General features: G+C 36.4%; 1 protein-coding gene across 11 annotated transcripts in view; it reads right to left on the reverse strand.

Annotated features, from left to right (window-relative positions):
* Nucleotides 1-1,688: 1,688 nt before the first annotated feature.
* NLGN1 (neuroligin 1) overlaps nt 1,689-12,087 on the reverse strand; it is a 400,353-nt gene continuing 389,954 nt past the window's right edge. For all 11 annotated transcript variants that reach the window (XM_074589950.1, XM_074589956.1, XM_074589953.1 and 8 more), the window contains 2 exons: nt 7,443-8,232; nt 1,689-6,471 (listed from right to left, as the gene is read on the reverse strand). In XM_074589950.1, coding sequence (XP_074446051.1) covers nt 5,649-6,471; nt 7,443-8,232 — 1,613 coding nt within the window. In that variant the 3' untranslated portion in view covers nt 1,689-5,648. The remainder of the gene's footprint in view (nt 6,472-7,442; nt 8,233-12,087) is intronic.

Genomic DNA, 12,087 nt, shown 5'->3' on the forward strand with positions numbered 1-12,087 from the left:
AAAGCTAAGCTCATAAGCACTGGGTGCCTGGCATTGCTGAGAGGGGAAAATTCAGATGACAGAGAAAATCCAGCTCTTTCTACCCTGAATTTACAGCGAACGGTTTTATGTCTCTTCCCGTCCCGAACGGAGTAGAACAAGCTAAAAACTGCTGCAAAGCGTCATTGTGTCTTTGACATATAGCTCAACATCTAGATTTGAGGATCAGACAGAACTGAACGTTCCGTTTTAAAAAGATTTTAACAAAAAACTCACTACAGCATGTTAAGTCTGCAAACTGTGGTGCAGCCCTTTTCTTTGCATCAGTGTAATTTCCAGGGATTTTTTTTTTATGTAGAAAGCTCTTTTCTTCTAAATTTTGGACTTACATACGAATAACTATAAGCATATTTTATAGCACTTTTTAGTGCCCGATAGTGCTCATAAATCAGGTAGTTATACTTGTAATAATTTCTGTGAGCGGGTGTTCGTGTGCGTGAGAAGATATGCAAAATTGGAGGGTGAGATGAGCCATGATGAACATTAAAGGGCCGGAAGCAGATCGATAGCTGGTGTAAATTGTCAGGGCTTCATTGATTTCGATGGTCCTACGATAAATACTAATTCAGCTGGTGCTAAAAAAAATGCCATCAGCTGAGCATCTGGTCAATAGCAGCAGAGAATGCAGAATGAGGTATCGGTGTTACCTCCACACTGAGCACTTGCGTTTACCTTTGAGTTGACTCTACGTGGGGCAAAAAGGTAAAAAGCCCTGTTTATTCATGCTTTTTGAAATCTCCTCTATTGGCTGGAGTAGTGCCTGTGGGTACGCACGTGGAGAGAACGATGCACATACATACAAGAAGTCATTTTCTCTGCAAAACAAATACATGGGTTTTAACGCTGTGACGGTACTTTTATCTTCAAATGAAAAAAAACCCGAAACATTTCAAGATACTGTATGAAAATCACTTGTACAAATTTGTTGCACTTCTATGAGGATTTTCATTCATCCCCAAACTAAATTCAGAATAGGCTTTAATCCACAATTTACATACAATACTCAAATTCCTTTTAGAAACTAAACCTTATTACAGAAATTATCGTTTCCCCTGTGTATGAATTTCTGAGAATTATAATATCAACCAAAAGGAATGAAGCCAGGTTGCACATAAAAACCTACACTCCCTAGGTGATTCGCAACATTTTTTTGTAAACATTTTTCACCAGATAAAGTTCATTACCTTGTTCTAACCGTTTCCCATTTCACAAAGTTAAGTTTCTACTGAATCTGTAAATAAGGAATCAATTATACAATGGCATTAACAGAACCTAAGAGAAAAGGACTTTGGGCACGGCTGGTGGTTAACTCGGCTTCTGCTGCGTAGTTCTATCAAACCCTTTATCAAGTGACGCTCATTCCTAGTCTGCATACAAATGTATTGATGTGCCAGAATTAAATCAAATTAAAATGTTTAGAATAAAAGCCTGTTCGCCATGTTTCAAATTGTTCATGTGTATTTGGAGGCCTCAGAAGGACATCCTAATCTTAAAGTGTTATTATTCCGAACAGAAAAAGAGATTTTTAATGTTATTTGGAGAAAGTCCCTTAGCTTCCAGATCGGAAAAAAAGCAGAACTGCTGCAACAGGTATTTTGACAAGAGCTTTGAATGAAAAATAACAGAACCTCTGCAGGGAATTTCCCATTAATCTAATTTATTTGGGAGCACATTTTCACAATAATAATTAAATTATCTAATGTTCGCTTACATTAAAAAGCGATCATCTGTAACAGTTCATTACTAGAAAAAAGGGAGGAAAAAAGGCCAATATTTTAAACCAACAGCGCAAGAAAAAACCAACAACGTACAAACATCAAAGGAATGCCATGATGTTCGACAGCTTCCTATAAACTCAGCTGTTTCATCTCTTAGTGAAGTTGGCAACAGAAATTCCAGCATTTTCTGTGCAGTGGTGCCTTTAAAGCTGTAACGTATTTATTTGTTAGACCTCTAGTCATCCGGTTTTCAGGCTGTTTCAATAACCAAAATATCCCATAATTAAAGTCTTGTGACACAGGAACCCGTGTTTAGCACAGAGAATGAAAACAACAACCACGTTTCCCTATGGACCGTTACGTTCCGGTAGTTCATCCGTGCCTTGCAAGTCTTCGGTGGGTGGAGAATGCCATGTGTAACCAACTGAGATACCATTGAGCAAAATGCGTTTTTATCTGCTTTATTTCTCCTAGAAATGTCAGCACAGCACATTATATTGCCTGTAATTTTAATAGATAAACGAGACAATGATTCCATTGTTATTCTTTTCTCAAAATGGTAGAATACATTTTCTTAAAAAGGTCTGCAAACATATTTACAAAAGTGTGAAAGCAATAAATGCAGGCTTTTTTATATTTTTACTGAACTTCCAAAGACTGACTGATAATCCTAATTTTATTGGAAATCTGGTCCAAGGATGATACAAGAAATTAAATATCACACTCATTTTTTCTTTCTTTTAGGCTACCGTGGAAAACAAATCAAACAGATAAATATTTTAAAAAGAACAAACTTATATTCCATGAAGCATAATGAAGATAATCCAAAACCATTTCCTAGATTTTTATTTTGTTTCAGCTTTCAAACATCTCTTGGTCTTTCTCAATGTTGTGTTAGAACGTGGGACACCATCTTACTTTTGGAAAGCCAGCTGCTGTAACGGAATTATAAAGTAGCCACTAAAATATCGTTCACAGTATCTGCATCACAGGAGTGGGCTTTTTTTTTCAGACAGGAGTGATAAACTTTGTGTTGTTGCCTTCATCTTTCACATTTTAAATACTGTTGGCTGACAGAAAGAAAGTGTAGTGTCATGCTTGGTTTACCTAAATCATTTATTTTGTAACTAATAAAAGTAAACAATTACCAGATACTGTATATATAGAGATATATAGATATATGGCCACAAATAAACTATAGTAGAAAGTTATTTTGGTTTTGATAAAGTTAAGAAAAGCACATAAAATCATATTTCATGAATATCTCGTTTTATGGCCATCAATATTTTTGTATTTTTTTGTTTTGTTTCATCAACATAGCAAAATACAATCTTCCTATTAAACAATAATTATCAGATGGCAGACAATTCTTTTTATTGGTTTACATTGGCAGGTCACAGTCTAAAAGCACAACCACATCAGGCAGAAATTGCACACAGACCGCCCTGGATTTTGAAGACTATTTTTTATGCTTCTACCACAAGAGCTTAATTTAAAACCGGGGACTGTAACGCGCACTAATTAAATACATGGATTTCTTTTTTTCTTTTTTTTTTTAAATAGCTAAATAAAACGTCTGAAATGGCAGGACTTTATTTTGCTTTCAGCTCCAGTTTTACCGTTTGTGCTTGATGTTAGCAAACACGCTTTGAACTTCCCAGTGATCGTTACGAAAGTTCAATCACCCACATAAAACGCAGGTGAATTTTTTTCCCATCACAGAATACTGCGGATTTATTTCAATTAGGCCTGTTCCTTGGCTTTTTTTTTTTTTTTTTTTTTTTTTGCTGTTGATATTTGCATTTTTAACGTATTCCTGAAAACTAGGGGAGATTTGCATCTAATGCCGTGACAGCATACAGGGACAATGTCAGCAGTTGCGTAAGAAACGGCTGTAGGTGGGACTGGCCCACAGATTGGCGGTCGTGTTAGTCGTAGGAGGCATGTTCACGTCTTCAAAAACCAGACTGGTCGTAAGATATTACTCTTTATTTGAGACAGTTACCATTACTTCATTAAAAAATGACAAAACAGCAATAAACATTTTAGCTCTTTAATGAGCAAAGATCAGGTCTCTTAGCATTGGAATAATATTCGTTATCCAGATTATCTTTATTTCACTCAGTGACCAGTAATATGGCCAAGAAGTACAAAGTAATTTTCCATCAAGTAGTATACAATTTTTGTGTGTAATAAGCTTTCATTCTTGAAAAAGAGTAACTGAAAAGAAATGTTTCTGTTACTGCAGTTAGTTTGTCAGAGAAAGTTCTTCGCATTATCTTACAAACTATCAAAATTGCTAGTAATTTGAAAAAATGTAAAAAAAAATCACATAACTTTAGTCTAATAGAAATATAGTACAGGTAAGAGAGAAAGTATTTATCAGGGATGTGCTCTTAAGTCCATCTCAATTATTTCTTTTATATAAATGTACATCTGATTACATATAAAAACATTTGGAAAGGACCATGGTATATAATTGCTGGAAAGCAACAGGGGAATGAAAAATTGCTTGTGATTTTAGAACATTCATTTCAAATCACACAAACGAATGTAGTATTGAGATTTTAAAATTCTCAGTCGTTGGCTCTCTCCCCATTCTTACACACCCTCTTTTCCTACACTGTTGCCATCTGGTCTAGAGAATTCATTTGAATGGCAAAGCTAACGTATAGCAAAAAAAGGGAATTAACTTTATATTAAAGTATTATAAGTAAACTTTGTAACATGCAACATGAGTTTAAACAATAAACTGAAAGTGTAATCAGAGCGGTAGTATTGGGGCGTTTTTATATTGCAAAATATCATTGCAATTAAATTTTTGGACACACTTTACCTCCCCAATTTGAACTAAATAGATTGTAACTAAATCACAGCAAATTATAAGCCCTTCATTAAAGGAGATTCCATTAAAGTTATAGTTATATTAAAGTCAGAAATTATTCAGAGGGAAAAGAAAAAGAACATCGATAATACAGATTTTTTGTCTGGGATTCCTATCAGCGAGGGTTCACCACTGAATACCTAGAATGCCATAAATACCTTCAAGAACTGTTGCAACTCCTTCTATTTCTGAAGCTACCGTGAAATATTTTACTGTAATTACTTTTGCCCCTTTTAAAAACTTCTTTAGGTTGTGCCAATTGATGGAGAAAGCTTCTATTAAAAACTCCAATGGGATGAGAAGAATTTTAATTACGGCTTAATCAGCAGCACAGCCACCAAGCATATAAATGATCATGCACATCGTGCTAAAAATATCCAGTTTCCTTTATTCCCACAACTTTTATACTGACAGCACTTATGTGATAATGTTGTACCTGCCAGGCTGTAAAACTTCTTGGACCGGCAGATTTCAGCATGAGCCCCTTTCTAAGGCCTTAACAGCATTGGTGCTTTGTGTACTTATTCAAATATGTAAATATGGTCTACACAAGAAAACAGGTCCAAATAAAAATTGGTGAAAATTATCTGACATTCCATTAGTGTGTCCCTTGTGCATATTTATAGGTTTTTAAAATTTTCAGTCATAGTTCTTTCCTGTTTGTGTTGCACATGCCTAATTCCATTATGTAACTTAAATCTTCAAAAAATTAATACTTGAATGTGAATGAAAAAGTATCATTCAGGACAACTGCTTCAAGCAATTGCAAACAGTTGGAATTTTTTTGTTTTTTCTTTTGTTTGTTTTGTTTGTTTGTTTCTTAAGTTCATTTGATATATGTACAATTCATTTTTTTTCAAAACCCCAAAAGTTCTTGATATGTATATTCACATAATATTCCTCCATATTTAAATAGTAAGAGTCTTGTAGGTTGAAAGCCAAGTAATCTTCAGTAATATCACCTACTGTAATCCATCAAAAAATAAAGTTTGTTTCGTCTTGTCTGGCTATACCCTGGTTGTTGAGTGTGAATGGGGGTGGGGATGAGGATGGGGCAGAGTATTGTTCTGTCCTCCGGTAAATGTATTGAATGTGTGTAGGGGCTGAATCCCTGGTATAGTGTTGGGGATCATTGTGATGGTGTTGGGTGTCATTAAGGGAATATCATCAGGAGACCTTCTCATAGCTAGCGTGTAGTCTGGGGGACAGGCGGTCCTAAGAACCACCTCATGTGGATGGATGGACTCACATTCATGATCCAAGTCAGTGTGCTTCATTTGGAGGGACATTATCTCCTCTTCTTGTGCATGGGTAAGATCATTGGTAGTAGTACGTTGTGGGCTACATCTCCTATGAACATCATGTCTCCGCTTGTCTTTTTTGTAGTACAATGCTGCAAAGGCCAAAATGTTCAGGAACAGCAAAGATGCACCGACTGCAATAGTAACACTCAATTCTGTTGAATAGTCTCTTTGATCCACTGAAAATGGGCTTGGCTGTTGTTTGGGATCATCTTGTTTGGCTGTAGGAAAGGCTGAAGTAACAGAAACAGAATTTTTCCTTGTTGGTCTGAAAGTATTATCAGTTGATGGCACTTTAGTTGTGGTAGAGGTATACTGTGAAATGTCGTTAAGATTGTGCAGATGAGGTACCAGTTCCAACCAAAGGTTCACTTTATTGGCCCTATAATGTTCTTTAACTCGTGGTTTTAATCCAATGTGAAGATACAGTTGGTCTTTCTGAGAATATCTCGTCCATGCTACTTCTTCGAAACGATTTGGTTTTGTATGGATGAATTTTGTATCTTGCGGCACTGGTTGATTTGGGTCACTAAAAAAAAAAAATAGATCTCCAATGTTACAGAGTATTTCAAAAGGAATTATAAAATTAACATAATTAACATTTTATACTTAATGTTTAAGCCTGCCTTTGGATGGAGCAGAATGCTATTTCCTAAAATTAGAGGCCTTAATAATCTTGATTAGAAACAGCATTGCGCAAACGAACCCTTCTTTTACATAGACTTCAGCGACTTCCCTAGTTCCCCCAAATGCCAGTATCTCTCACGCTGGAATCTTTTGCTGCTGAGGACAGATTGCCAGCAATGTGGTAATGGGGACAAATGTCTACAAGAGACCAGGGTGAGAGGACATTAAGCTTTGCTTTTCTTTTTTGATGACATATAGCTCATAAAGCTCAGCGTTTCGGTTCATCTGCAGTATCTGTGGCCTTCCAGAGGTGAAAGACCACAGCGTAACTCAGTATAACACATAGAGACTTAGAGTCCGATGGCCAAAGGTAGAAAGGCGTTTTGAACTACCAGTGAAAGCAGAATTCATGAAAATGACAAAATTTTTCAAGTTTGAAGTTACTTATTTATGGTCACAAGTGTCAATTTAAAACAAAATACATAATTTAAATAAGCTGTATTATATTTGATGCAATATTTATGTCATTTCCTGTCTCATGGGGTGAAAATATCATCAGTGCTGGGGTAAAGTCAATTACTAATATTGCCATTTTTAGCTATACACATATGTTAAATGTTTGGTTTTGCACTTTTCTAGGGATCCCTTAATTATTTTTGTGTACAAAGTATTTTTTTAAATTTCTTCACTCAGAATTTTCACAAAGATGTTTTGTCCCTCTTTTTACTAGAATGCGTAAGTGAGCTGAGGGACATTACAATGAACATAAGTATCCAACCCAATTCTTAATCTCTTATCCATCCTACAAGTACAGAGGCATTCCCAAGGGAGATAACCAAGGCAAAACGCTACTATCCATTATCTGGTACTCACCCAGTTTTTGCAAAGTTTGTCCAGTACGTCATCACCACCGCGCTTAGCATGACATCATTTTTGGAGAAATTACAAGGAAATAATTCAGTAGGACCAATCATGGGGATTCCTAGTACGTAAGGAACCTCATCTCCATGGGCTGCATCTGCCCATGCAGGTACCTGATCTGTCTGGCAATGATGGTAGAAGGCATAGAAATACGTCGGCGATCCAAAATTGGAGTGAAGATCTGCCGTAGCCACCGCTGGTGCAACCCACTGGTGATCGGTAAACAAAGCCAGCAGTGTTTTCCTTCTGGTCTCAGGATTGTGTCGATCTGCCCAGTCCGTGTACATAAATTTAATAGTTTCCCTCAATATATCTTTGCCTTCAGGGTATCCGTATAAGTTATCGACAAAATTAGAAACTGCAAAGTCAAAATCACTAGCTGATATACCATCTTCGCTATCCACAATATTTTCAACAAATTTTAACCCTTCCCCTTGGTTAACTCCCAACATGATGTCGTAATTGAGGAATTCTCCTTGTTCCATCAATATCTGAGGATCGTCTGGTATCACATCGCCATCAATTACTGGTCCAAAGGCTATATGGTATCTTGCTGGTTGAATGTCCTGGTCGACAAGTTCTCTATAAGGCTTCTTCTGTAGACATTCTACCAATTCTACAGTGTCTGACATGTTGCAACCAACTTTTGTAGCCAACATCCTGGCGTATTTTGCAGGCTGAAAACTAACTGCCCAGCTGGAGAGAGCTGTTCCGCTTTGAGCTATTGCTCTTTGAAAAAGTCCTGTGGGGAGAAATATTTAAAAACTACTGAAGTGACCTTGAAACAGCTACATACTTGAAAGATTCAAAGGAGTTCTTCGAAACAATAGAAAACTTTAACAGAAGAGATATTTGAATCTTAATAGTACTTAAATACGCAAGATGGTGAGATCTGTCTGTCATTATACCTACAGGTAATGTACACAAAATAAATGCAATATGCGCAGAAATCGAAGCAAATGGTTCTACCTCGATGTAGTCCAGCTGAGGAACAGAGTTTTAAAAAAAAACTCAGGAAGAGAAAGAAGTGGCATTACCTTATTATGTAGGATAACACTATTAGCTTGAAAGAAATTCCTGAAGTTAAAGCAATTTATAATTTGGAGGAAAAGCCAACGAGTCTCTGAAATGGATTGAATTTCTGGATATTGTTCGAGCCATCAGCAGCATGCGTACACACCACGATGTGTTAAATAAACCTAATATACCACTTTTCTGTGTTTTGTTTGGGATTAAACTTGGTTCGAGAGGTACAGTGCTTTCGAATTGTGTATCATAGCAAAAGTTTATGTTCTGGAGTAACAGATGAGTAGGTACTAGGCAGCTACTAAATTCTTAAGTGTCTAAGAGTCAAGATCTCTCCTTGTAAGGAGTATTTTTAATGAAGGTTTATAGTGATTACAGTTATAGAAAAAGGGAAATTATATCTTCTACACTATTTATCTTTGTAATTCAGAGATTTAAACATATGTTCAGGTATTCATTTAGGGAGGCGAGAGAGAGAGTATGATCTGGCTCTGCATATAAACTTGTAGCAAATCCCAAAGACTTCCATGCAATTAATTTGAATTTATGCTGATTTAACTAGCACTCAGGACCAGAAATTCTACGCATAGAAATAACAAAACGTGTTTAAATTGATGTTTGCTTCTCCCTTCTGGAAGCATTTCTGAGCATATAGTGGATGAAAGCCTTACCCCCTCGAGTCACTGAATCAATCAAATTTTTTTGCTATTGACTTTAATGCAATTAAAACTCCGCCCTTGTTCCCAAACTTCTTGTGCTCCCTTTATGTTGTGGCTTTGCCTTTTCCCACTCCCTTTGGGAGGGGAGTTCTGGCTCTGAAAGAGATAATGAGTCTGAACCTTCGGTAAAAAAAATGGAGAAAAATCACCCTCTTATAATGCTCATGTCTAATATCAGAAACTTAGATCATATTTAGGTAACTGTGGCCTTTCTATTTGTTTTTGCATTTTCATGGAAGTACGTCCAGGTCGTTTCAGTAGCACACCTTTTGCACTAATTACTGGAACATACTTTATACTGGGCCCTACCTTCTATACCTCACTGTAGGTAATACCAAAAGGTCTATAGCATGCCTAAGTCATACTGACTGAAGATATATGGGTCAAAATTTGGTTTTACTTATGCTGGAGTAATTCCACTGGAGTAATTCCGCTGGAGTAATTCCACTGACTTCGGTAGAGTTGCTTAGGGACTGGAAGCGACATCTGGCCCCACTGAATTTTGCTAAGAATGTATCTTTGGTCCAATGCTTGATGAATAGCTGGATACACCCTCTAAAGGAACTGGAGTGAAGGTGCTCAGCTTACCTCAGAATTTTATTCTAACGATTGAAAAGATGGCTTTTACTTTGATAAGTAACATATTCCTATTGATGAAAAGCTTCCATAGGCTCTAACTCAAGGCAGAGACATGCCCTTACAGCCTCTGTTGCAGTACCAGACTCTACGCTCAGAAGTTACTTGGAATCAGTTGCTGGCAGAAAACGTTTTACAAGCTTCTTCGGAATTTTAAAATCATTCTCAACTGTATTAGGTCCAAATCCAAAACTCTTAAAATCAGATAGGTGTAGGGACTAAAGTATGTAAACTGAAGCCTCTCCTTAAATTTATGAGAAGTCATATCCAAGATATTATTTCCTTGCAAGATATGAGTAAAAAATGAGACAGAACTTGAGCTATAAAGCAGGTAAAAATATATTTGCATGTTTACAAGGTCAGATATTGAGCTAGTATAAATCAGCTCAAAGTCAGTGGAATTACCGCAGAGGATCCAGGCATTGTAATAAATGTAACAAAATGACAAAACTGAATTTTCACAAAGATGTATTTCGTGATACTTCATAATGTTTCTTTTTTGCATAACGTGTAAATCTATTTTTATTGCTTTATTAAATATCTCTGAACAAGGACAGAAAGTCTAAGCTACGTATTAAGAAAATGCTGATATAAACACTATGGCTTGCTAAGTGCTACATAAACATTAAATGTTGGATTAAGTAAAAGTGGTCAAGTCCTCTGGCCATAAAGTTATCTTAGCAAATGGAACTAAACATCTCTCCTTCTGCCGAAGAATCCTTAAGGAAATATTATTCCTCTCAAACCATTTGGTGAAAAAATGAACAACAGTATGAAAAATTATTTTCATTCTGTCACATAATTCCTGGCAGAAATTGGTACCACACAGGATGGAGAACTACATTTTTATCTGATAATGCCTATGATTATTATAGCTTATGGGCTTCAGGCTGATGGAAAGAAGATTTACATGTTCAATGGACCATATCGCTTTGTGACTCCTATTCAAAGTCGCACCACAGTAAATAATAATAATTCGCATATGTTCATCTACATTTTCAGAGCACCTTCTAAAGATGGGTGCTGTTCTGCCCACTTGCAGATGGGCAGCTATGAACAGCACCATCTTGAAAGAGGCTGAATGCTTCCTCTCAGCTACCAAGGGATCCTTTCAAAGGGAAATGAAGGAAGCAAAGAGAGCATCCGAATGTATGAAACAAAAGGTTTTTTTGAAAATCTTAAGAGATGTGCAAATGTTTGAAAACTCGAAATAACTCTTCTTATTTGAAGCTGACCAATTTTTATTTTAATATGTTTTTTAATGGCAGGTCTAACCATACCCAAGCGAAACATAACATACGTGGGGGTGTGGCACATTGTTCTGTTTAATCAAAATTTCAATAGAGCACGTTTTTGCTTTCTTATAAAAGAAATCCTCAAAAATTTACTTCTACAATTAGATTTTAAGTATAGATCGGTAAGCCCTCTCCAGTCCCCTTTGATCTGCTACATTGGCAAATTAGTGCATCAGTTTCCCCAGACAAATTCTGCTCCTGGCAGACTTCTGGACGTGTGTTAGAATACGACGGGGTAAAATTTGCTGGTGAGAGGCAACATGTGACTGTGCAGATATTGTAAATGTGGCATTTTGCATTAATGTCATGTTGCATCAAGAAGATCAAGATTAAGATCAAGTAAGAGTTAGGGGAGGATAAATCAGGTCTCTTCATTCAACCTTAAGCTAAATCCTGTACGACAAAAGTTATCTTGGTGAGTTCTGATGAAAAAAGGTGGTGCAGCATGACCCTCAGTTCACAGTGGGGTGAGGTAATGCTTACATATTGTTCCTATAGGCCAGTCTATAAATAAGTCCGATTTAACTGCAGGTACTTATAGAAAAAAAAAAAAAAGATTACATTAAAAACCAAATTGAGGAAATAGACTAAAACTTAAACCACAGTCTGTTTTCCACTAGACTTTTCTTGTAAAAGTTATATTATTCTCTCATTTAAAATAGTGTAAAGGCCTTATTCTAAAGAATCTGTCACTTCTATTGACCTCAGTGGGCTCTGCATCATGACTTTGAGTAAACGCAGCTCTTTAATGTCAGTGGAATTATTTTTTTATGACTGGCCAATTAGTCCCCCATAGAGATACAGCAATATAAATTAGTGGAGGATCGTATGCACAGGGCACAGTGCGACGTCCCTGGTAAAACTAGACAATACAGATAAAAATGTGTGAAAACAGTGAGACAAGAGTAATGTGATCAATAA

Source organism: Larus michahellis, chromosome 6 (assembly GCF_964199755.1).
Source record: "Larus michahellis chromosome 6, bLarMic1.1, whole genome shotgun sequence".
Taxonomy (NCBI): Eukaryota; Metazoa; Chordata; class Aves; order Charadriiformes; family Laridae; genus Larus; species Larus michahellis.